Genomic DNA, 27738 nt, shown 5'->3' with positions numbered 1-27738 from the left:
GTTCTATTCCCAGCTGTAAGGGTAGAGGGTATATTAGTTTAAGCACAAATTAACACTGGCAGTACCCAGTGGCCCTAATTTGCAAATGTTTCCATTAAGTACCCTAGAGCTTCCCTTTGAAGTGCTTAACTTAAAATAGCTATGGTTTAAAGTTTACAGGTACGCAGTAGTTGTGCTTCCCTTTTCCCAAACATCCCACCCTTGGTGTCTGAAAACAGAAACATCCTATTTAGGGGTCACTTCCACATTTCTGCCTGTGGATCTTTCAGGAACTCCAGTGTCTGTGGAGTACCTGATGCTTGTCGGCAGCCAAAGGGGAAGTCACACTGGAGCATTTCATGCAGAATGAAGCTGTTTAACTGCTGTTACATTAACCACCTCAGAGAAATTAAGATGCAAAAATTAGTGAATGTTTCACTTGGTTGCATACAAGCCTGCCTTGCAATCTTTTACCCAAATAATGTGCTTTCAGCCATCTGCATTACAGTAAACACAACTAAAGAGGACTGTGGGGGAAAAAAGCCCAACAACTCTTTCCTGTTCTCTGGGATCAATCAAATGTTTTCACTGTTGTTATGCATAAAAACTGAAGCCAAAAAATATCACATATCACGTAAGCCACTTGCTGAGGGAAACGTACGGTCATGTTTCAAAATGAACAATCCAGAAACCACCTCCTCTAGCATCTACTGCTTGGGAATAGTTACTAGAAATAGGCAGGCAGATGATTACCAGAAAAAACTTTACAACTGACATGGGGTTTGTGCATCCAGTCAGAGCTGACTAAAACATTTCCTGTTCTGAAACTTTCCGTTCAGGAAAAGCTACCAATATGTGTTACAAGGTTGTTCCTTGACCACTGTCGTGGTTTAACCCCAGCCAGCAGCTAAGCACCACACAGCCGCTCCCTCATTCCCCCTGCCCACGCCCAGGGGAATGGGGAGGAGAATCGGGAAAGAAGGTAAAACTCGTGGGTTGAGATAAGAACGGTTTAATAACTAAAGTAAAAATATAATATGAACAATAATAATAATGAAATATAATAATAATAATAATAGTAATGAAAAGGAATATAACAAAAAAAAGAAGAGGGGAAAAAAAACCAGTGATGCACAATGCAATTGCTCACCACCCGCTGACCAACGCCCGAGCAGCGATCCACCCCTCCCGGCCAACTCCCCCCTGTTTATATACTGGCATGACGTTCCATGGTATGGAATACCCCTGTGGCTAGTTCGGGTCAGCTGTCCCGGCTCTGCTCCCTCCCAGCTTCTTGCACACCTGCTTGCTGGCAGAGCATGGGAAACTGAAAAGTCCTTGGCTTAAGATAAGCGCTACTTAGCAACAACTAAAACATCAGAGTGTTATCAACATCATTCTCACACTAAATCCAAAACACAGCACTGTACCAGCTACTAAGAAGAAAATTAACTCTATCCCAGCTGAAACCAGGACAACCACTTTAAAGGAAAAATAAAAATCGATTAGTTAGTATTCAAAAAAGCCAGAAGCAGCCCCTACAACTTTTAAACGATCCTTTTTAGGCTCCTCTCTCTAAATCCTAGGAAAACGATAATCTTATACTTATTTTAAGAATTTGATGCCAATCCATAATTCTGATCAACATGCGGCTGTGGGATTTAAAATATAGTATAGGAAGAGAAAAGAAAAGCTAAAGAAGAAAAAAAAAAAGTATTGTAGACTAGTGACTTCCATGGGCTGTATGGTAAAGTCTGGCATCAACATACACTGCAGAGGTGACAGGACACAACTTCTCTTGTGTGACATCTATCCTTGTAGGGCCTCAGAGGACTTACAGACACACCTGCTTGTATGTGCCCTGAAAAGACAGTATTGAACTATGGAACTACAACTCTCCATTGTATACAGCCACTCCCCAGACACTAGAAGATACGCAGAGATCTGCCTCTTGTTTCTAGCAAGCATCTTTTTCTCTATTTCAGAGAGGTTAACATCCCACACACAGGGAAGCACAAATCTAGCATGGGAGATGCTTCACAATAGCTCAAACTTGATAGCCACCTCTGAAATAAGTCCTGGTACTGGCTGAAAAGCTATCCTGAAATAGCATGAAAATCAGAAGGGACAGCATGTGATGCCATTCTTCTAACTCATTTATTGTTTTCCTAGTGACAAAGTACAGAAGAAAGGATAGTATATTGGCTCAGAAAATCCTTGTTCAAAGGATAACCTGCCTCCGCACAGATTTACAGTATAACATGGGCAAGCTTTTAATGTCCATTTTTGACAGCTCTATAGAAACTAATCAATTAATTAAATGGCTAATACAAAGCTCCACTAGCAGAAGAAAGATCAACTACTTTGTTGCAAAAGATTTCCATGACTAACATAAGTTCAAGGAAAAAAGTCCACGCCTGACTATCAGTGTACGTGCTTGTACTGCACACCACCTCTCCTTTCTGCACTCATTTCTTCACCAGCCTCATGAATCAGGTCCACTTCAATCACACTTATAGGAATTACAGCCAACTAATCAGCATCCTCAGGAGCCATGATCTCCCGTGTGCTGGGGCGTTTCTAATACTTATTCTGGGTTCTCACTTCCCTGTACACGCAAGCCTACTACATCTGTTGCTGAAATCACTCCTAGCCTGGCCTTGCTGGTTGAGGTCACCTCTCTTTTGATCAACCGTCATGGCTGTGCAGCATTCACAACTCAGCCCTCAACATCTACTAGTTCACCACTGTCACTGCGAGACTATACATTTAAAAATGCATCTGAACTAAGAATAGCATCTCAAGGATTTCTTCCACCTCATCTGTTCTACAAGTTTCCTATCTACTAACGTCACTCACTGCTCTCTGTATCTTCGTCTGTGAATCTCAAGCCCGTTACACATACTAGCTAACATGAACAATCCTCCTGATACAACCGTGTAGGCAAAGGAACTGAAGCATGAAGCAGTTAAAGCGGTAACTGCCAGCACGCGAGCTGGAGAGGCGGAGCTGGAAGATGTTGAGTGGCACACACACGACTGCATGCTGATGTTGGAGGAAGGCAGTGGCTCCCAGGAGGGGCTCCCACTCAGTGTCAACATCAAGGGTGCTGGGAAGTACTGCCTTACGCCATAATGGGATAATCCGGGCTCGCAGGGAGGCATCACGTGCCTCTTCACTCCAAATTTCTACTGGCGGTCTTAACCTCTAGGTTGGGAAAGAAATTTGGTACATCCTGGAGCGGGAGACAATCTCTTGGATAAATTGTGTGTATGTGAGTGATAGTATTTAATTATGTGGTTATATACTGTTGCCTCACTTCCTGGGCCTACCAAAGCTTGTCCAAGAAGGTTGGGACAAAGGGTAAACACAAAACGTCTACTAAAGCTGTGGGTATCTTGCACAGACAATCCTGCATAAAGGCAGTTGCTAGTAATGTATAAACCTAGAATATGACCTCTGCAGTAAAAGTTACACCTGCAATCAGAAGAATGAATGATTTGAAAGACTAGTAAGAAACACGTGGTTCTGATACTTTCCTCCCCACAGAAGGAGACAAGATCTCTGTTTGTTTGCAATAACAATGTGATACGGAGCAGTTACAAAACCACAACAGAATCACAACCAAAAGACAACTCTTGGTCCTATGCTCTGTAGACTGGACAATATACTCTCCAACGTTACAGCATATTATCTAAAGGAAAAACATTTGGCACAAACAATGTGCTAAAGAGCCATTAAATACGGAACAAAACATACACACTTCTTTTTTTTCTTTTTTCCTTGAAGAATGGGCTTGAAGGTGAAAGCAAAGGCAAAAGAAGTCTTTTGGCTTTTATATGAAGATATTGTAGATCTCTAAGGGTTCATCTCATTTTGGGAGCGCATGAGTCAAGAACAGGTAACAACTACAAATGTCTGCTTATAAGCTAATTCAAGAACATCAAGTAGCAAGTAATTTTTCACACCTAAAGCAACTTAGATTGTACTTTAAAAATAAAAATGGAGCTAAAAATTCCTCCAAAAACCCCACAGGGTTCATTGAGATATTAAGTACAATGTACTTAACTAAATGAACACAACCACACACTAATTCCAGTTAACACAGAGAGTGAATTCGACTTGAGAGTTAGGAAAAAATCTGATTGACTTTTTTGAGATAAATAGCCATAAATAATTCCATGATTGTGAGATCTAGAGTAGTGATTTTCCAAGGTATAAGTACTTAAGAGTAGGAAATGCAATTATCCTTCAAGGCAGTAAGGAACACTGGAAATCTGTGTCTCCAAATCCAGCTTTGATATAGACTCAAGTAGGTTACACAAAAATTTAGATGTACATCCCATTTCTTTACTATAAGGTCCCTGAAATACCTAAGCATAAGATACAAACTTATTACTGAAAATGTTCTAATTTAAAACTATACCAAAACTTGTTCCACGCTCATGGAATCTCAGTATATGAATATCTATGCTAAACATGCACACTTGCAGTTACACCGACAGATGCATAATGTGCGTGCAAAGCATTTAGTGACATGGTCCCAGACTCTTGCCTCCAGGAACACCATAGATGCTGCACCCTTAAAGAACGTGGTGGCAATACGCAGCGTTCACTTAGCACAGGGGTGAAGCCAAATACTGCAGATGTGAGGACAATCCTCTCCCTGACCCACACAGCCACCTGTTGTTAGGTCCACAAGGAATCAGATGCAGTCTACATTCAAGCATATGAAAAAATTAGAAACGGGCCTCTTCTACTCATTTGCATCAACATCAAAGTAGTGCTCATTTACAGGAAGAGGGAATTGGCTTGTAAATAAATTTAAACCTCCACAAATAGGTGATCTCATTCTTCCCTTTGTCTTTGAAGATGTCAAAATTCAGTTCTTGACTCCTAGAAAATGAAATTCTGAATTTCAGCCACTGACCTCACGGAACACATATTTGGACTTGCTCAGTAATAAAAGCGTGCTTTGACTTGTGGCTGTCATGAAAAATCTCCATAAGCAACTCTGTAAAACAGAAGCAGTGTCTGCTACCAAAGAGAAACACGTTTAGTAGCAGATGAGAGACAATCACTTCTGGGACCAAGAGAAGCCGAATGGATCCCAAAGGTGGATTTTGTTTCTAGGTGTGAGGACTATTGACTCAGAAGGCTGTATGCCTAAGAGCTTAGATTTCAGCAAAGCATGGAGGAGCAATTTCTAACGAATAACTTCCCCCCGCCCCCATCAAGAATTCTTCATAAATGGCATAAAGGCCAAGCAGAATTACCTAAGTTCAGGGGTGCAAATTTAAGCCTATATATAACTTCTCAGAAGTTAAACCTTTAAACCACCGGGGCGCAGCATTTAAAGGGAAATCAGTAACTTGAAAGCTAGACACAGTTTTAAAAACTCTGAAGTTCAAGTACTTTAAGGGTACCACACCACAGCATGCCTCCCTGGCAGAATTGCTAGTCTCTGTTCTTCTCTCAAAAAACCCCTAAACAAAACCAAAAGCAGCCCAAAACAACCCAAAATACAACCTACTTTAAGTATTTCACCAGGTAAAGAAACACACCCGTCTGAAAGAGCAAACCAACAAAGTCACTCACTATGTATCAATGCATGAGGCATACAGGAGGAAAAAAATCCTGTACTTCTAGTGTCTCTCATCTACAGAAATTACCTTTAATAAACAAAGAACTTTAAAAATCAGTTTGCAGGAACCTGACAGCATCACTTTCAAGAAACAGTATAGCCACTGGATGATGAAAATCACTGCAAAGTATGATCAGGGCCTTGACTCATGTCTTTGTGGAGCTGCGATGATTTCAGTGGCACTCTGCACCGACACAGATATTTATACGCTCATACAGCTCACTGTGGGATCATGGCTGACACACACTTCTCGTTAGAAAGCAAACAAGCAAGCATGCTTTTGCCAGGGAAGAAAAAAGATGAACTCTAAAATCACGAGCTCAGATCCACGGCTCCCTTTATGGAAAGCTGTTGCACATTAACATACATGAGAAACATCAACAGACCTGCAAAACACCACCACCAAAACATACTTGGCTATCACATAATTAAACAGCACCAGCACTTCTTTTAGAAAATCATATTTTTCAAAGAATGACCCTCAGCTTGTTCAAGTGAACTGCTAGTGAAAGCTAGACAGAGATTGCGTTAATATCAGAGAGGTGGTTTTAAAATGCAGGTTAATGCAACAACTACAGATCATAATAACTCTTAGTATCTCGTCTTGAAACACCAAAGCAAGCAGTTTGCATGCAATAAGCAGACAAATCAAAACAGAGATTGTATATAAATGAGTCTGATTACAAGCAAACAACAAAACCTGAAACTTCCAAAGTTTCTTCTCTGAAATATCCCTACATAAAATAAAACTCTGCTGCTGTATCAACTGCTGTTAGTTTTTATAATGTTTACTGAATTTTTAAAAGAAAGGGTTTTCTCCTCTTCTCCTTCAAATCCCTTTCAGAAACCACTTCCCGCAGTTTGCCTTTCATAATTCATCTCCACTCAGAAGCCATCTGCTCCTTTCCTCACACACACATGCTGTACACACTCCAAGACAAACACAATGCAGAATCAAACGGCGTGCTCCAACTTTTTTTTGTTAGGACCGCTCAAGCGGGAGCAGCTCCCTCCCATCCCGTCCCCTCCCTCCCACTTCCCGCCTCCTCTCTTCCCCCTTCACTGGGGTTTGCTGGGAAGCAGCATGCTCTAGTTTCCAAGAGCGGGGCTCGAGAGGACCAGCTTCCCATCCTGCACTCGAGCACAAAAAGAGCAGAACGGATCCGGGAAGGTCACAGCATTTTGCATGTTCACCACGACCGAGATCAAGCGATGCCTATCTGCAGGAGGAAGATCCCTCTGCTCTCCACGCACTCCGGGCCCACCACGTTCTGCAGCAGAGCTTTGGGCCAGCTCAGCAGAACCGGCTGCAGAGTGGGACTCTGGCAAAGCAGTCATCTCAAAGGATCTAGTGACAAACACTTCCAGCTGCTCAGCTTTTATCCATATGCTTGAAGCCCTTTACAAGGCTAGTTGGCAGTGCTAGCCCTCTTTCACCGGTGGGAGGAAGGATAGCACAGGCACCCAAGGGACGTGCCCAACACTGTCTAGCAGGGCAGTAAGAAACAAACAAATCCCAAATTCCAGACTACTGGTTTAATCCAGGCCTGGCTGCACTCTGTGTGCTTCTTGCCAGTTTTCCAGGTACCACACAGAAGGGGAGGTTAGCGGTGCTCTTGCCAGGAACACGTGGGCGAGAAGAAGAAAGCCCTGAAGCTGGCAAGGGGCAGGAACAGTGGCAACTGCCCACGGGGAGAAGGCAGGCAGGCAAAGGCAGAAGGAGCACCTCAGGCACTCACACCACTGCCAGACGCCAAGATGTATATAGCAGTAAAGAAACAGGCAATGCCCCTTGAGAGCACGTTCACAGGGGCACCCGACAGCAACTGCAAAGTGCTATGCCCAGGAAGGGTTTGATGCAAGTAACAGTTAAGTTGTCTTGACAAGCACAAGAACAACTCTCCTAATAACCAAAAGAAGAGGTCACAAGCAGGGTGGTGTTCAAGCGTGTACAAATGCACCTGTGGAGAAAAGAGAGGCATTTGGTGTGAAACAGTTTCTCAAGCAATTTTCCTATTTACTTAGTGCTCCTCACTAGACTGTTTACCTGCTAAAGGTAATTGGAGTGGGAGTAAGTTCAGGCACCTGCTCCTACACAGACAGGTACTAAAATGTCTGGTTTAGCATAGAAATCAGCCATGGAAATACCATGCTCTCAGCACGACAGCATCGCTGCAGGGATACAATTCGGAAGGATGTTACAACCGTCTCAGTCATCTGGCGTATTCTCAAATGACGAGGTCTGGGAAATATTCCTACCTGCTCACAGACTGCACAAACAGCAGCATTTTCAGCGCAGCTCTTCAGGGGTGCTTCTGTCACAGGTTGTCTGCTCTGTCAAAAAATTGCCTAATTGCTACTTCTTAAAAAGTGGGAAGTGCGACATCAACTTTTTCTGAGAAATGCTTTATGATCCATTGAAAAACGTGCTCAGTAAAAGCCAAGGTTTGAATTGTCAGGAAAGGACTTTACAATTCCCACTTTGAGGCTAAGCCTACAAGCAGTACAGCAGGAGACACATTCTACTTCCCATGGAAGAGTTAAAGGATACTCAGACAAAAATTCTTCCATAGTTAACCAGTTTCTATACAAAGCAAATTTAATAAAGGAAAAATGCCAGGCCTAGTGTTAATATACAAAATGGCTACACATAAACGCACAAATCACTGTATAAAAATAGTAAGGGGTGAAATTCTCAAAGGATTTGCAGTCTGGCTGCTTAATGAATGATTTGATTCAATGGGCAAGCAAAACCAAACACACACACAGAGCCTTACAAATGCCTGAGTATTTGGATCAAGTTCAGCCAGTCAGAGCCCACAGTCACAGCTCAGTCCAAAAAGTGAATGGAAAAGGTCAGAGTGCCTCTGTACCTTAAGAACAATATAATAGCTCTCAAAGCGCCATGCTGGATTCAACAACATAAAGCATGCACCTTTATATTGCGCTACTGATCTATGACTAAAAATTCTTGCAAATGCATCTATTGCCTTTTTTTTCTTCTTCAAATAAGTCCTGCTTTTCCAGTAAGACGTGGCTTATTTGAATCAACAGGCCATAGTGCCTTTCCTGTTATAGGATGCAAGAGATCATTAAGAAGGCAGAAGAAATTTAGCAAGATGCAGCACAATGTACTTCTCTCACCATAATTTCATCCAGAGAAATCAGGTAGTCATAGTATCTCCCAGATGACAGCTTTGAGAAGCACCTGGAGATGTTTGAGATGATCACAGCATCTCTGCTGAGCACAGAGCAGCCAGTAATACTACACAGCACTTGGAAGACATGAAGATAGTTCCTCTAGAGCAGAAGACAGAAGGGAGTTTTGGTCGATCAAGTGGAATTAGCCAGTTTAAATTTGACTAGAACATTCATCTGGTTCTGTGACAAATGCTATGTGATCTTTGATGACAACTCAGTATTGCTTCCCAGGTCCAGGCCATTGAGAAGAGTACTGTGCACCTAAAATGACTTGCACCAACATCTGATGATCTCTCATTCAAACACTGATCCCATCCATCCCTGATCCTCTTACGAGATCTGCAGAGATCATAGCACAGGAGGCCACGGTTGGGAAGGTACACATTTTTAGAAGAGCAGTGTAAAAGCTATTGCTCAGGGAGCTTCACTCACTGCAGTAATGTTTACTAAGAACTTGTGGTACACATCAGTCCATTTCTGCAAGTGAGGCACAAAGCCCTCAAATAGGCAATGCTGTAACAAAACAAAATCAGAGCAACACCTCAACCACGTGCCAGCGTCAGTTCCTCATTTCCAGTCCAAATCCTGAGAGCTGTTAGCTTCTGGATACATTAGGAAACATCGCTGCCAGCGTGTTACGCACCAAACAGGGGCGGGGGGGTTATAGCATCTCACAAACAATAGACTGACTCTCCCTTAAATCAGGTAAGTATGAAGCTATTCCTCGTGAAGGATAAGTAAGAAGCTAATGATGGCTATTAATAGCCCTTAAAGCTAACAGTTCATCTGAGTTAAATGCAAGAGTAATAATCCCGTTATGACCTTTCCCATTTTTACTGGGGAAAATGGACAAAGTTTCATGAAAGACTGCTGTTAACCACAGTTTTCAACTATTTTAAATCTTGAAAATTACACTAACCTGAATCAGAATCTACCAGGCTCTGCTATTTATACATATCACTGAGGACTTAAAACAGAAATGGTAGGCAGGAGCTTTGCCTTTTACCACCTCTTCAAATTCAGTAGGATTTTTGCCCCAGACTTCCACAGGTATTGAATCTACATGTTAATCTGCCATGAGGCATGCCTAGGAATTATAGATCACCCAATTTGAGAAACTGGATTGTAATGATAAAGGTGGTAAGGATTTCTTCTTGTCTTCACTGTTAGTCAAAAATCATTAGCCCAGAAAACTTGCTCTTGCAGCAAGAACTATTACTAAAACCAGTCAAGCCTTAACCTGAAATACAAGAGCTACATCTTGACCAGAAGCATGAAAGAGAAGAAATAGTAAGAGATCTGAACTGTTCAGCTTGAGAATTTTTCCTCTGCACCTCTACTACAAATGCAGATAACTAAACACATCCATAATCACAAAAGATAACAGAACAGGATATAAAGCATCTTCCTTCTGGGGAATAGGACAAACATTGATTTTTCACAGACTGGCAAAGTTCTCTCTCTAGGCACACTGGTACTTCATTTTCTGCTGCTGTGCTTCTTGGGCCTTTCCTCTGAAGGACTTCTTATGATGCAGGATACAGGTACAGACAAGCCAAAGGTCTAGTTTGAAATAGCAAGAACAAATGCAAGACAAAATTTCATCTGCTAGTTGACACTCTACCTTTATTCACCTTGGCTTTAGCCAGAGCTTGGTAATAAACGGGGGAGATACGTACACGAGTCTGCTCAATCTACAAAGCACACACCTGGGAATGCACTTGGTCTAAGAACATAGCCTGGTATTACAAAGCAAACCTACACATTTATCTTTGAAGTAGTAACATTGGTTTTGATTGTGGTTTGGGGTTGGTTTGATTTTGTTCAGATTGGCAAGTTGCTTTGTACAACTCAAAACATTTTAAGACCACAGTGTACACATTTGTTTGAGGTGCTTACTGTTGTTCCTACACAGAAAAGGTAAGGAGTGTTTCTATTACATAGTAAAGGTAAGGGAAGAAAATCATGGCACTTGAATCAAACTGTGAAATGTTGCACTTGCTCCTGAAAAACTATTATATGTTTTTGCAGAAATCCATGAGAACTGTGTCTAGGCCATCCACAACGTGAAGAAATAACTGCGAGCTGTGTTGCGTAATGGAAAGTTACACAACTGAAACATGAAAGTACTGAAGTTACATTGACTTTGTACTGAAGTTACAAAACCGAAGTGCAAATGCCTTCTTTCTCAGTTTTACCTAGTGACCTTCTCTTGTACAGCAGATGTTACCTAAGGCACAAAAATAATCTACAACTGCTCAGCAGATTTTGCTCAACACAGGATCATGCTCGCTCCGCATGCTGCTCTTTATCTTGCAGTGGTTTCTATCTCAAACAGAAAACAGGCATTTTGAAGTGATTAAAAATACAGCAGCAGTAATCTACAATTTCTTTCTCTTGCACCCTATCTCCCCTTTACTGTATAATTTAAATATAAGCAAAACTCACAGTCATGGCCAGCAGGTCCTGATTGCACCCAAGAGTTGACAGGGACTCTGACTAGCAAGTAGCCTTGAATGTCCTAACTGATGCAATACAAAAATTTAACTGGATTGGTCAAAGTCAGCACTTCAACAACTTGACTGCCCTCCAGCTCATTCATTAGATCCAGCATTAAAGGTTAACACCAGAAGCGATGCAGTTTGCAGGAGCAGGGAAGAGTGTACAAGGGCCAGGCTGTGGCTTGCGTGCACAGGAGCAGCTGCAGTGTCAGTACAGCTGTGCATCAAGGACGGCAGGCAGTTCAGCCGGTGCTCCAGCTGTTCCAGTTGTGGTTTTGGCAGAATACAGGACACTTGGGGGATCAATGAATATGCTGACGGAGACAGGAAGGACAAGACTTGGGAAACATGAAGTGTTTCCAGGTTAGCCTAATCTATTGCTTGCATAGTCCCAGTCCTCATTATTTCCTTTGCAATATTGCACATATTTAAATAAATATTCTGTTCTGTTTCAAATGTACCAAGGCATGAAAGTACAACAGCAGCCTGGCAAGGGAAACAATAATCAACATTTCAACTAGTTATCATGAAGGAAACGCAGGGGAGATTTGTTAACACTGAAGTCTCTGTGTCAGAAATGAAGAACAGGTTTAGAAGGAGACTTGGGACTCCCACTTCTGGGCTCACTGCACGGTCAGAGTAACCACAAGTTGTTCTGATCTGATCGGCCTCCTAATCCCCATCACCCTAGGGGAGGACAGTTAATTCACAGCACTGCCCTGCATTTGGCAGAGGGGCTGTTTCACTCCCTCTCAGCACATACAGTTTCTATATGGAGGAGACTGAAGGGAAGAAACAGCAGAGCCCTCTTACCTAGAGAGCCGCCCAGACGGCGACTACGTGCGACAGGTGAGAAGTGAGAGATTGCAGCAGGCTCCTGAGACAAGGTGCTTTATGGATTTAGAGCACCTCATCTGTGAAGATAACTTCTTGCCTAGTCCTGGCAACCAAAAGCAGCAGTGTGCCAGCCTAATTAATTACTGGTTTAAGAATCTGAAGGGCTAGAATCCATTTTAAGATGTTACTAAGGAGAAGACTCCAAAAAACAACAATGGGACAATTTATTTTTACTGACTCACCGGTGACTTTGGTAGGTCAGCAATTTCGACAGCTGACAGGTGAGAAGGGTCATCAGGGCAGATGATCCTAACACATCAGAAGCAACTTCTTTTTTCCTACCCAAAGTTAGTCTTTGTGAATCCCTTTCTGTAACATGACAGTGCCTTCTAGTCCCTTATACTTAAGCCACGCCCTGTCTGTAATCAGTATCACCCTAGATCTCCTCAGAATTAACCACTGCTGAGCAGTCCATAAAACAAGCCCTGCAGTTGTACCATAATGTGAATGTTCTCTTGACCTGATTTTATGTTACAGTAAAGCTAAAAAAACCACAAAGAGGTTTCTGTGGAACTGACAGATAATGTAAAATTCAATGCAGTACAGTGTACACAAAAGCATGTTGCACACCAAGGTCTTTGGGCTGGATCAGACACAGTCCAGGGGTAAATAAGGTTGACACATGAAGACTAGACACAGTATGCTATTAAAAAATGTTAAGTAGCCTATTAATTAGATTCTATTAGACTTATAATCATTAGATACTTCAGATATTTTTGCATTCTGGTTCTCATTAGCACCACAACAAGACCTCAAAATCATTCCATTCACACACATGCTCCCAAGTTAAGAATACAAATCATATCTCCAGAAAACAGCACAGTAAGTATACATATGGGTGTATATTTCCTCCCTTGTGATATTCCAGTCAATACCAGCCACAGCACAGCTACTAGATGCTGCCAAGAGCAAAGGAAAACAGGATGCATGGCTGCATATAGGGGTTCACATCCCACACTATTTTTCTTTTAGAAAGGTAAAATACACCTGTAGCAGCTTCTGTGACAACGGTACTAGAGCCATGATCTAAAATCCCTATCTGCCTTGAATTATTATGCAAAACAGAAGGTTGTACCTTGCATTTTGCAGAAATTACTCAACAACAATTTCTAGATTTTTGCAGCCAGCTGCTTTAAAATGGCAAATATGAGAATAAAGAGATAATTTGGTAACACTCATCTTCACTAAAAGCAGCAGTCATGCAAAGAGTTGGTGCTTTGGAACAGAATCAGGTCTGATTTGATAACTCCTATCATTTCATACTTAGATAACTTCCTGTGAAAATCAAGCATATCTGACAGTACCTGTTCCTCTTTTTCTTTGGTCTTGCTCCTGGAGACTCTGGAAGAGGTAACATCCTGAGCTGGAATGACAGAGATTTGATGCAGTGGCATGTTCATCACACCGCCTTGTTTGGTCCTGTCATTTACAGGAAGGAAGCTTGAAGGCTGTGCTCATTCGGTGCCATTGTCAGGCCTTGCACCTAAAAAATAAAAATATTACATGATGTTAAAGTAGCTTGAAATGCAAGTATTTCTAAACCAAAGCTAAGCCATCAATTGGACCAAGATGCACCTCTTATTTTCTCTCTGGATTCTGAACAGGAGAGAGTTTGGTGCACTGGCTGGGTGAGAAAAGACACAGGAGTCTTAAAGAGTTAGAACTAGACAGGTCAGAGCACAAGTTATGCAAATGAATGAATAAATAAATTATCAACCAGTTTCTGAAAGTGGTCCGAACGCAGAGCCAGAGGGCAGGGATCACGCTCGAGTCTGCGTGGATAGGGAGGAGGAGGAAGAGCAGCTCTCCAAGCTGAGCAGCGGGAGCATGCTACCTGGAGGTGCAGAGAGCAAAGCTCGCGCCGGTCGTTTGCTAAACTGCCAGCCCCACCACGCTGGACCAAACTGCCTCAGGCATCATCCTGAATCAGGCTGAATGCTGTAGCTTTGGTTAAAAACAGTCAGTGGCCTGCATTTGGCTCGTGTCATTCATATAAACATGTACCAGCTGGCAACAGGAAGATGCATCACGTGAGCTGTTCCTTTCTTAAGTCTATTAGAGAATAATATAATCAAAATCCCTCGCTAGGAATCGGGAATCCACTGGACTACACACACTTTATCCTTCTTTTACTAATACAACAGGGAAGCATTACACATAGGAAAGACACTGATAGACATAAATTAGCCAAAATTGGCAACACTAATCTGAAAGGCAGGCGTAATTAGCCATATCTTTTATTAGATTAGTGAAGTTACATTAAATAAAAAGCTTTTTGAAACATGTAGGATCATGGAGTGTTTATTTGGAATGTAACCTGCTGCAAATGAGACACAATCAATTGTGTTTAAAGAAAGGATTAGAGGGGAATTAACACAGCAGGGACTAGACTAAATAGGGCAACTGGATGTTGCACTGTTCTTCTGTTTCCATAACGTATCAACTTTTTGTTTGTTTTTTAATCTGTGAAAGCAGAAAACAGAGGACAGATGCCCTATATATTATGTTGCTTAACAATTTGGAAGTAGTACAGCCTAGCACTTAGTGCATACCCTTAACTTATATTGCACACATTTTTTATTGAATATCTCATTAATTGGAAGTTTTAAAGATAGGCCAAGCTTCCTAGGTTTTTGATGCAGGTCTGGTTCTATTTCCATTAGACTCCACAGGAGTACTGCAGTTGTGTAAAATGAAAACAGGATCAAATCTCTTGACTGCTGTTGATTAAACGGCAAAAAAAAAAAAAAATTAATTACATATCCCAAGGCACTTTATACGGGGAATGATAGTTCAGTAACCTCTCTGCACTGAGGGGGAAAGAGTTATCAAAGGTCATAGAGCAAGTTATGAGCAAAGACAAAAATGCAGGCAATGCCTGCTGTTTCCCAATCACACACTCCGTTTGCTGGATGATGCTATCTGCCCATTGGAGTGCTCAGCCAAATTCAGAAGCCTTAGTGACACATGGTCGGGATTTATATTACTTCCATAGATACCAAGACGGTGCATCATAAAGCATGCATGACTTTGAAGGCAATGCCTCCATAACTTCTAGGCATCACTGATTTCAAAAATAAAACACATCTATATGCATAAACAAGCAACAACAAGGACACTTCCTTATGGGAGGACAGAGGGAAACATGGGACTTACCAGCACTATTGAATCTCAGCATAAAGCAATAAAGAGAAAATGCAGAACCTCCCCAGGTCCTCCACACACCTGTTTAGCTGCACCCTCTAAAGGAGCCAAGCCAGAGGAGAGATAAATGTGGGCTGAGACAGGAATATCAAACTGCAATAAACAAAGCAGGAAAGGGAGGTATTTTCCCAAGAAAACATAAGGAAATGAAATCCAGAGAACATTAAGCTCCAATGAAAATACGCCAGGTAATATGTTCCATGCTACTGCCAGCGACAGCTGAGCCAAGGGGAAGGAGACAGACCCTGCTCTGTGTCCCCCTCAAAAAGGGTTCTGGGCTTGCAGGCAAGGACATGTTATTACCATAAAGAGAACAAGGAAGATTATTAGAAAACACAGTTAAACCCCTCTGATGACGACAAACAAGTCAAACCAGTTTTTCTGCAGGTACTTCGAGGATAGCACGTGTTAGAATTCTTTGAAAGAGCTCAAGCAGCAGATATAATCCAATTAGATATTCAAAGATGATGTGAAACAGCCCTCCTCTGGTAAAGAAGCCTGGCAGATGCTCTAATAAAGCCTGCCTTTGTTCAAGGGTGGCTTAGAAAAAGCTCTAAACTTAACCCAGATGCCACACTGTAGCATCCCCAATCTGCAAGGTCCCTAACAACGCACACACTCAAAGCCTATCCGTATCAACCTGAAGCACGTTAACTCCACAGCGCTAATTAAAGGACAAAGTTACATGAATCAACAGAGCAACTGCAGTACTAAGTACAAACAGGCAAGGACGCCAGAAAAGCAACACCACTCAACACAAAGCAAGTTATGACAAGCTCCACATGACATTTTCCACAGCTAAATTAACACCACATGCTCCCTGATCCAGGGGTGAAGAGTTGGGTACCTGCAAAGAAGGATCCAAGCTTCAAGCATATCAAACTGGGGGCCTGCCAAAAAGGCCCCCAGGGAAGAAATGCTAAAGCAAGGGGACTGCTCCTAGATACTCCCTTCTCTTCAGGATTCCAGTTAAATGTTCAGGCCTTCCCTTACACAAAGTGAGAGTTCCTCATTACTACAGCACCTCCACCCAACAGCTGAGTACACTTGCCCAGGAGGTGGCAGATAAGGGCTCAGCTTCCTCCTCCCTTGTGTGGTATTTGGTTCACAAACCACACATGCAAGGGAAGTCCCATGACCACCCGTGTAGATGCTGTTCTGTTCACAGAAGAAGGACTTCCCACCTCCTTTTTGCCTGGAAAGCTGAAGTAATCATGGGATGGCAGGACAGGGAGAGAGAGGATACATGCACCAGCCAGGTTCCATAGGCAGGGTGGTCATCTGCCTATGAAGGAGGAGGGATCCTATTCTCCTTGTGCCCCCATGGCTGTTCACATATCATCCACTGGAGTAAAATACTTAAAGAAAACCTCTCTTAGGAGTTTGGGCATTGAGCGAACTGTAATAAAAGTTAAGCCTGTTTTCATAGCTGGACCCTTTAGAGATTTCTTTACTGATGCTGCCGACAGACAATAAGTCACAAATACAGCCTACTGCTCTTGTCCAGGGAGGTTTCCTGCAAACCTGGCTGGGGCGCATGGGAATGCCAGGACAGAAGACAGCCTGAAGCTGTACTGTTCCCCTCATCTATAGCCACATTGGTTCCTGCAAAACGGATTCCAGCCATACTGCCATTGTAGAGAGCCTTCAGAAACCAATACCATTCCAAAAGACAAAAGAGGTCAAAACTCTGGCCTCAGAGCCCACAGGAGATCTTAGCTCAATGGAGCTAAGATTTCACCCACCCAGGTAGTCCAGTTTTGCTTTCTGCAGGGCAGGCAAAACAGTAACTAAAAATGCCAGCAGACACCTGGAACCACACCAGCTGGGTCCTCATTACATTGCTAAAACCATGAAGCTGCAGCAAGAACAGTCAGATTCAGAGGACATGAGGCAACGAGTCTCTGAAGGTACTTGAGAAGAAGAAAAAAGGAAGGAAAAGCATGCACGTGACTTGGGCCTGGTGGCTGGGGCACTCCCCTGCGCAGTACATCTCCTGACAGCAACAGAAGCAGAAAATTAGGTTCCCCGAGGTTATCAGCATTAAGTACATGAGAGGGGACAACTGACAACAACAGGTAACCTCGCTATAGCAGAAGCAGGTGGGGGACCACTCGAAACCCCACTTCCATCATCCACCCTGTCAGGACCTCAGTTTCCCAAGTGACAAAACAAGAACATGAGATGAACCTAACAGTCTGTATGTAAATCGCTGGATTGTTACAGTGAGAAGTGCCATTGGAAGAACCCAGTTGGAGGAAGCTATTCTGTTGTCCCTCACCTGCCACCCACTGCAGCTTCTCTGCCCATTACACATTCCAAAATGAAGGCTAAACCGCTCTTTGCCAAAGATTCCCAGCTAGACTGGGGCAAGTAAGCACAAATCACGGTTTCCTGTCTGTGGTTTGGTATCTACCGGAATCTAAAAACACACAGTATGAACTGCAGATTTTATTAGGTCATTCACACTTCAGAAAGTCCACCATATTCCCTTGCTACACAGCATATGCTGGAGGACTTCAGCAGAAGCTCTGGAGCTCTAATGGCACTGGCTGCAGATGTACACAGGCCTTACCACAAGAAAAGCATCCTAAGGATGTATGTAGGTGTGTACACATACTTTGCATTACTCATAGGAGGGGAAAAAAAATAGCAGTCAAATATGTCAGTTGTTTTCCTATTTAAAGTACAATAGGTATTCTACATTATAAAAGAATCTGTCTTTATGTGCATGAAAGATAAACCCTGGAACCTGTGGTAGAAGCAAGATGATAGTTGCTAACAGAAGGGAATTGGAAGGAATTTCACCTGTGAGTCATTCCGGTCTGCCCCAAGGCTTCTTACACTTTTCTTCAACTCCCCTAGCCCCCATTAATGACAGCGAGCTGTATCACATAGATCAATGGTCTGATAATCCATTGCAGGGTGGGCGGGTTAAAAATAAACCAACAGATCGCTGCTGTCCAGATAATCCAGACACTGCAGTGCTGTGCATTGCCGTGACAATCCTGCCATGGAATGGATGCAGTCTGTGGACTTCAGGGGACCTACCAGCTGCAGGCTGGAAAGTTCTGCCCCGAGGCTTTGTGGATGGCTGCCGTGAACTCTGGTCTTCTGAAACTTCCCCTCTACACAGCACGAAACATGACCAACCCAAACAGGAATGGAAACCCTCTGAAGAAACCTCTGACTGCTGCTAAATGGTGTAACATCTTCATCAGCTGGCTTACTTTCTCCTAGTGAGACTTGAAATAATCTATTAATGCAGATTTGGAATCTGTTTTTCTGCTGGAGGTCTTGATGTGAAATCTCAAAGACCCATAAAAAAAAATCCTTTGGTTTTGTTTTTTTTGTTGTTGTTGTTGTTGTTCTGAAGGTAACAGAAGCCCTTATCCAGTGACTTTAACAAATTCCTGTGTACATCTTCACTTTCCTTACTTACCCTGATATTTCAGCTGATATAGCTTACGCCTACTTTCTGTACACTACATTTTCCATATTTGCAAATATTTCCAATCCTATTAGCTTGTGTTGGCTCCAGTTTGAAGCTTTTATTTATTTTATTTTGAGCTTGTCCGGACTCCTCCCCTACTAATGTAGCTTACATAATCCTTTTCTAGAGATGACAGATGTACATTTTCAAAAAGAGGATCCTGCATCTGCATTTCATTTTGTTTTACTGTAGCTTAATCAGTACTTTGTTAACAGCATTATTTAGGAGATGTTATCAAGCCTCATGCACTTCACATGCATTTGTTAACTTGACAAACAAATCTAATCAAGGGAGCTTAAAGGAGAGAAAACTAACACTTCCTTCCCTGCAGTACCTTTCACCTTTCAGGGCTAGTACAACATTAGAAGTGAAAAGAATCCTTGTACTCAGACCAGGCAGATATAATTCTGGATTACTGCTATTTACAGCTATGCCTCTGCCCATATATCTTGCATTGTTTACTAGCTCAGCTGCAACTTCTCCCTTTATTATCTCAGTTCCTCCTTTCCTCCACCTGCTAGTGTCCTAAAAAAAAAAAAAAAAATCAGCTTCAAGACTTTAAAACGTTTTTTTTCTAATACTTTAAAAAAAAAATCATGTTATTATGTAGTTGAAATCAAAAGAAAGGCTTAGAAAGGGGACAAGAGATCCTTCTGCATGTTACCCATGTTCCCTTTGAAAGCTTCTCAATGTACAGGAATATATAGCTGTAGACTACATGCAACACACAGAGAAATAGAGGTATCTGCCAGCTCTGGCTGACTTTTGTCCAAATAAGAATACGATTGTTTTTTCAAACATCATACAACTAGACAAGCAAGCTGTTAAACTACAGCAGCAATAAATAATGGTCCCAGAGCTCTTAGCAACCCCCTCCCTTGATTTCAATGGAAGCTGAGCAGTATCTGCACCTCTGAAAAACAGATTCCTGAAAATCTGTCCCCTTCAGATCAAATCAGCTGCTCAGTGCAATTATGAACTAGCTTGGTAGCATTCAGAAGAAAACAAATGTCACTTCTCTCTGTTCCAATAACAAAATAATACAGTCATTACAGTCCCTTGAGAAAAAAGAAATTACTTTTGTCCGCTTATGCTACTAATAGCAACTTACCTGCACCAAAAGCATCAGTAATCATTCTTGATATCCTGTGGAAAGAACAAAGTGCCAGGCACTCTCCACACACACGGGCAGTAAGCTCCGGCTACAGAGGCAAAACTTCTTTAACTACATCAGTGGTCTGCTAGGTAATACACATTTTTAAGTACTCCCTTTGTATATTTGTTGATGAAACAGTCCATAATAACATCAGCAATAATCCTTGGGACAGTCTCTAACTATAACAAGCAAAAAGAAACAGAGGTAAAGCAGAAGTTTCGTTCTCTACCCTGGGAAGCCCGAATGGTGGGGGCCTGGGAGAGGTCAACAGCCAGGGCTGCTGTTTTCTCAGCCAGCAAGTTGCTCTACCTGCTCCACTGAATTTCCAAATCCATTTGCATAAGGGGGTGCCACTCATTCTTTCGCCTAGATAATCACCATTTCACCTCACCCCTGCACATTAAACACATCTTCCTGCCCCAAGGTGCTTCTGAACAGAGCAGGTCTAGCACATGAATCACACTGCAAGCTGTGAGTCTTTACAGCTTTGCTGCAAGCAGGATGCAATATCACAGCATGTACGGGACTTGCCTTCTTATCACTCTTAGCCATGATCCCATCAACTCCCACAATGAGCAGAGACTGGTTTCCTGAGAAATTAATGCCCCCCTCCAGAAGAGGCATTCTTCCCTCCGACTTGGCACTGAGGCCACCCTGCAGAGCAAAAATCAGGCTGCCTTAATCACACGGCGCAAATGAAATTTTTCTTAAAGAGATGGATGATGACTTGTTTCTTCATAATATTCATTGTCAGATGACAACATGCCACAGTACCATGCCTATTCCTGTAGTTTTTGAGAAAAGCTGTTTTTCCTTCTTCATTACATGTCCAAAAGCACTGCACAGCAGTAACCTACATGGATTCCATCACAGTGTGCACACTGGTGATGCAATGGTCAATGCATCTTTTCCTTACTAACCCACAGAAATGGTCAGAGAGAGCAGTGGTGAGGTTTCATACAATTTGAAATTCTTAAATTAAAGGAAAATAAAAAAGGCCAGGTTACTGTGAACACAGGTTTGGGAACGGCCCACTAAGATTGCCACAGTTGGTCCCTTGCAATTGTAGCTCACTCTGCAATCAGCGCAGAAGGGTCCACAGTACCTCCACTGGATACAGAAAACACTCCCCTCCCCCCTATTCATGGGCAAAAGCCAAAATCCACAAAACTACGACATGCCAGGAAAAGACAGCAAGTGATGTCAAGGACAAGGCAACACCCCAGACCTCCAGAATAATAGCAAATCTACCGGGAAAAACGCCCACATGATCATTATGATTTGGCGAAGCACTCCATATGATGATCGATGGTTTTTAAAAGAAATTGTTAATGACTGTTATAATCAAATGGAAAGAGGGACATACTAATACATATATAGACCAGTGAGAGAAATGTGCACCAACATATATTTGCAGGCAAATTTCTAGTCTAGTACACAAGTCCACATGACATAATGTAACACCTATGGATAATTGATGATCACTTCCCATTCTCTACTATAATCCTTTTGGGGTTCACAAAACTCTAAATCAGTTCTGAAATCCAGCAAAAAGTTGCTCTGTATTTTTAACTTCAAAATTAATAAAGACTATTAAAAATAAATGCATAAATTTACATCAAAGACAATGAAAGCCTGTGTTTCTCGAACAGTGTAAATATTTACAACGCAAGATATTGATGAAACAAAACAATCTCATCATTGTTCAGTGAGGACATTGCTCACATTCTGCATTGTACACAGATAACAATGATGCATTTCTAGGAAAATCCTGTGCTACATCACTTATTTTCCATTACATCAGAGGCTAACAGTTGTAAAAGCTATTTATGAACAACAGGCGCCTAAGCAACATTCTTCACTATTGTTTAACTGCTACCAGGCAAAACATTCCTCTTAAGCCAGAGTAAAAAGAATATACTATTGACTAAATGATGCTGTGTTTTGAAAAAGTATGAAATCATTCCTTCTTTGTCTCTGGGTGAATAAGAAATTTCCGAAGTGGTGCACATAAGAATGTATTTCTTTTGAATGATTTATGAGTTAAGTGACAGGTAACTCTTTATTTACAGGTTTAATTTACAATATATCTTTGCTCTGGAAGTCTTAATAAAATCTAGATTCCTGGATCATTATGACAAACCTTTAAAGTCCTTCTGAGGAAATAGCTATAAGCCGCATTCTTTAGGACTCGCATGATGCAATTGGAGAGCCCAAACCCAGTGTCCTCAAAAGTTCAAGCGTAGAGCAAAAAGGGCAATGTACCAAGCATTCTATACTAGGTTCTTCCACAAACTTGCATGACATCAGTAAGTTATGTTTTCAACCATAATTTCCCACATTTTAAAACAACCTGAACTTCTGATGCAAAACTAGCTACCAGAAGTCATTTGCTATCCCTCAAAGTTAAAAGTTTTAAATTTTAAATACATTTTAAGCACAGGGGAACACTACGAGTCATTGAAGTATAACAGATTTTGGTGAGAGCTTTTTATTGCGACGTGTATTCAGGCATAGTGTCTACTTTATGGGGTTTTGTTTCCATCTTTTTCCAAGCTGATACCTTCTCTATACATTTGCCAATGTCCAACAAGAACCCCCTCTCCAGAAGGCAACATGGGAAGGACTAGTACTGCGAGCTGCACGAGAGCTTGTGCTCCAGGCAGAATAACCAGCTGGGGGGTCCACAGACCCACAGACATAAATGGCCAACTTTAACTTTATTTCAAATATCACCAATACAGAGGTGTGCTTGCTGGCTGTGGTTCAGGAAGGCAAATCATTTAAGTTCTTCAGTTTTGTCACTTCTGTGCAATGGAAGGATAACAGTACTTCCACTTCCCCCCTCCAGGCTGGTTCAGCTGCACAGATAGCTTCTGCGGGGGTGGTACTGTTCCTTACCATGGCAATGTACGGTACCTGGTACAACCAAGAGCACAGACTGAAGTGCTACAGTAAGACAAACAATAAGAGCAGTACACATCTGAGTCACACCTTCAGTTTCACACCTGCATCCTCACCAAAAATTGCCAGATCTTGATTTAAGACAGTTGCTAGCCAGACAAACATGGTATTTCTCATCAATTTCAACATGAAAATTATGCTATGAAGAGTTTAAGAACCTCTGTGTCACAGCATTATCATTAAAAAGTAAAGCTGTATAAAGCCTATAGACAGAGTCCAGGTCTGTGAACAGAATTAATTCCCCTCCAGTGCCAGAACAAGACGTCCTCTTCCAGCTGCAACCTTATCATGGGATATGTTGCACGGTTAAAAAGGCTGCATGTGCTCTTCTTATCGCAAGTGTCCCTGGTGTAGTTTAAAGGCCAGGCAGCCAATTTCAGAGGGCAGACAAACTGCCTGGCTTCCCTCATCCCGGCTCCCCACGCCAGCACTGACACCAACACCCACCGGCAGCAGAGAAGCATCAGCACAAACAGTTTCCCTTCATTAGGGTGTTATTTCACGCGAGCGTGCTGGCACGCGTATGTCGGTTCTGCCTGTCCTCCCCCCACAACAGTGCTCTGTGCACCCGAAAAGAAGAGACTGGCATTACTGAACCCCACAGACAAGGCATTCCTTACCATGGCCTATAAAGGGCCATTCATCCCCACCGTACCTAAAATAGCCACTGGATGCGATCAGGAGATGAATACACAACTGTGGATTCCTTTAAATTGCTGCCTTCTTACACAGACAAGAAACCAGTGTCCAGCAGTTGCATCCTCACCCATTGTCCTCACTCTTAGTTCAGTAATCAAGCATTGACCCTTTCTGTCCCATCCGGTATTAGTCCCTTTGTTTCCTCAAATATTTAGAAGTTTAGAGATTTTATGAGAAGTTTAGAGAAACAGCACTAAACTCCACCAATCCATTCCTATGCACTTGCAAGATCTGTTTATCAATACAATCCTATTAAATCAAATCCGTCACAGCTTTCTATCACCAGAACTATAGCAGCATTTCTGAAGTCCATCTGTCATCCACTAGCTGCTCATTGCCAGTCAACCACAGCCAGCTGCAGAAGGCTGCTAAGACAGAGTGAAGTATCCAGGTACAGAGAAATTGTGCCTATTCATGAGAAACCCCGAGAATTGCACAGGTCTGTTTCTTATTGCTGGAGAAGAGGCTGACTTGCAGTGCTCTTTTGCCCTATGCTTAAATGACTTCTAGTTTTTACTCCAGCAGATGCTTCAAGCAATATTCAAGTGTCTAGTAAGTCTGAGGAGAAGCCCAGGCCATTACAGAGCAACATACTGTCAGACAAAAGACGGTTTAGAAGGAACCTGGTGATAGCTGGGGCAATACCGTGGAACGGATTCTGGGATGCTGTTGCATATCCACAGGGCAAGTAAAAGAAGTTGATATGGGAAGTTGTCCAAACAGGGAAAGACTTAAAATAAAATTCAGGATCATGGCCACATCACTGAAACAAACTGACATGTCACATTTTTCAACCCAATCACATTCAGAAGTGGCCCATGCAATTCTGGTGCACATGAGCACTATTGTAAAATCTGAAACTTTAATGAAGACAAAACCTGGAAGCAACAGCAGTTTCTATCAGGTATCTGTTGAAGGCAAGAAGAAAAACTTCATTTATTTATTTAAGCTAAAATCTCCTGGAGGAAAATGTACTGCTGGAAAGAGCAGAGCATTGAACCTGTTGAGGCCACATCAGAATTTTGCATCACCTGCATTCAGAGTTGCAGGGAGATAAACCCACTTGACCCTACCCTACCCTCCTTCATATTTTCCAGGACCCATACCTGCTGACCATGTGGTTTCCTTCTCTAAGTAGTTACAATTACAGCAGTATTCAGGGACATTTTTTCTTCCAAAGAGTAGATAAAAAAATTACTACAGACAAATAATTTGAATGTCTGCTGAATTAGGCTAATGGAGAGATAAGGACATATTTCTTTATTAACCATTTAAAAAATGGCAAATGCAAGATTTACTTTTTTAACTGAAAAAAGAAAACTAACTCCCTATTCCAAATGCAACAGATGTTAGAAAATCAAGACAAAATCTCCTCAGTTTTCTGCTCACTTAAAACAGTTGGCATCTTCCACTCCAGAGACAGTCCCATCTTTGGCACAGGCTCCCACACATGGGCTGTACAGCAGCATCAAGATGGTCATAAAGCATTTAAAGATGAAGGATATGAATTCTGCTATTTTTGAAGTGACAGGAATCCACAAGTGACCAAAACACTGCTGCTTTCTCCCTGGAGGACCCAATCATTCCCTTCAGTCTCTGGGTGCTAGAGGAAGCAGCACTTAGGAACAGGCACGGTCCCCTCTGTGCCACAAGTGACCTCGTGCCTGACACAGTCCTCCTCCATTAGCCGTGCTCCCTCTGAATGAGGCATAAAGCCTTGGTCCTGGAGGAAGCTACACTTCTTGTTTTACAGGGACACGCGCTATTCAGTGGACAGTATTACCTGGCAATGGCAACAGCTCCCATTACCACCCTCTGTCGAAGAAGTAATTTGGTACAATCTCACATCATCTACATTTCCTGCAGAGTTAACAGAAGTTTCACAGCTCAGCAAGGCCAGCTGATCTCGCACTGCCCCATTACAGATGACAGTAACCACCTAACTTAGAAACAAAACTGAAAAGAGGCTAAAAAGTATTCTGACCCCAATCTTAGGAAATGTTAGTGTCTCGGCTGAAAACGCTCCCTCTTCCTTGTCGTGCTGCTTCTGCAGCAAAGCCAGGCAGCTGTCTTACAATGCTCAACCAATGCTACCTAACAGCTTCAAGCAGAAAACAACAACATAGCACACATGCAAATGTTCATTTGTGTGCTCGTGGATTGGTTTTTTTGGGGTGGGTGTGTTTTATTAAAAAAAAAAAAAAATTCTCTAGGAAGAAGATGCCCACCAAAGAGGGCATCTTCTCTGCCTGAAAAAAAGACACTGCTGGCAAAACAGCACCCTACGGCATTCAGCTGTGGCAAAGACTCAGCATGAATCCAGTGCAAAGTCAGTACCATCACCCTTACAGCACATGGTCTCCCCCTGAAATTCCCTTCTCAAACACTGATTCTGCCCAGACTCTCCTGACTGGCAAAAGAGAGATATCACTTCAGTCTCTGATCTTGTCCTATCTGCAGGTTATGAATTAGAATACTTCTCTAATTAGAGATCAACTGTGGAATTAGAAGGTGGATTATTTTTAGCAATTGTCTGATTGAGCCAGAGCAGTCAGTTGTAAATTAGTCACTGCTTTTTCTAAGACTACATTTTACACACCAACTTCCAATGCAACATTTAGTATCTCTTCAAAAGCCGTAACCTATCAGTCATCTTTGGAGGGAAGAGAGGAAAGAGGAAGCAGCTATCATACAGCCAAGAAGAGACTTCTTAAGATCTTCAGGTTTCTCGCTCAAAGCCTAGAAAGAATGGCAAGGGGAGATGAAGAGGTCTGGAAAGGCACAGTCGCCTTCACACACCAGTGGTGAAGACACTTACAAGCTCGAGTAACCCATCCCTCTGACAGCTGTCATGTTGGAGTGGCATCTTTTATAGAAGGGGTCGTAGAAGGCACAGCAACAGCGTACTGCACTGTTTTATTGCTCACCAGGTTAAAGCATGACTTAGCCGGCCAGTGATTTTCTTCTTTTTTTTGGCACATTCCAATAAAGGAAGAAGAAAAGGCCCACGGAAGAAAGGCTCGGCTCAGAAACTTGCCAACTCTCCTTGATTCACAGGGGTTGCTGGAGACTGAGGATAAACAGCTTCTCAGAAAAGCAGGTCTGTGCTGCAGTATGTCCATGTTATTGGCCTCAGTGGGATGCGCTATGTACAGTCAAGCTGCTTTCCACTCCCATCCCCTGCTGACAAGAATTACTTGCAGACTTGAAACCCAACAGTTTAGTCATCTTATTAAATTCCCTGTTCCTGGCTCAGATGTCTCTCATATGCATTAGTTAGATTACATCAACCATGAAGACCTGTCCATGAGCCGCAGAGGATACAGCTCAAAGGAGGCCAGTCAGAGACTGGATCATCAGCTGTCTGAGTTTCTCCTCCCTTATTCACAGAAGCAGCAATACAAACTGTGTGACAAGGGATGAGTATATGCTTTGCGGAGTCATGTCGAAAGGGAGATAATACCAAAGCACCAAGATGCAACTGGCAAACATACCCTCCCTGAGCAGAGCATCCACCCTGGAGCAGAACCATCCCTGCAGCTTCCTCCCACAACCCCTGCACCAGGCACAGCCAGTAAAGACAGGCCAAGCCAAACCCATGCAGGTCTTACAAACCAGAGAGCCTAAATACAGCAGCTATGGAGGACTTGAAAAGGCAGCTGACAAGCAGCCAACCAGCAGCCTAACCAGCAGGATGCCTGCAGGGCATCACAGCCCTACCAAGTCTGTGCAAAGCACCTGTAGTACTGCACAGTGAGAACACGTCGACTGAAAAACTTCCCAGTAGGCATTCAAAGATGGATAAGACAGACTGAACACGTGTCGCAGCTGACAAGTAAAGCTCAAGTACACAGAGAAAGCAAACAACCGTAACAAATGTCTAAGACACAATGGAAGATCACAGCCAAGAATAAAATGCATGATGTATCTAATTCCCTTTCTATAGAAGGAACTGATCCTGACTCGGCTTCCTTGCTCTCAGGCAGCTGGACCACACAAT

At 42.5% G+C, this 27738-nt stretch overlaps 1 protein-coding gene across 3 annotated transcripts in view; it reads right to left on the bottom strand.

The window, feature by feature from the left end:
* MARCHF8 (membrane associated ring-CH-type finger 8) overlaps positions 1-27738 on the bottom strand; it is a 101396-nt gene that overhangs the window by 65460 nt on the left and 8198 nt on the right. For 2 of the 3 annotated variants that reach the window (XM_050898944.1, XM_050898946.1), the window contains exon 2: positions 13527-13705. In XM_050898944.1, coding sequence (XP_050754901.1) covers positions 13527-13622 — 96 coding nt within the window. In that variant the 5' untranslated portion in view covers positions 13623-13705. Of the gene's footprint in view, positions 1-13526; positions 13706-16273; positions 16338-27738 lie in introns of those variants that run through there. The other variant, XM_050898945.1, reaches the window with a different exon arrangement.

Source organism: Gymnogyps californianus, chromosome 6 (assembly GCF_018139145.2).
Source record: "Gymnogyps californianus isolate 813 chromosome 6, ASM1813914v2, whole genome shotgun sequence".
In the NCBI taxonomy this organism is placed as follows: Eukaryota; Metazoa; Chordata; class Aves; order Accipitriformes; family Cathartidae; genus Gymnogyps; species Gymnogyps californianus.
The sequence above is the reverse complement of the archived record's forward strand: the minus strand, read 5'-3'. Positions and strand labels throughout refer to the sequence as shown.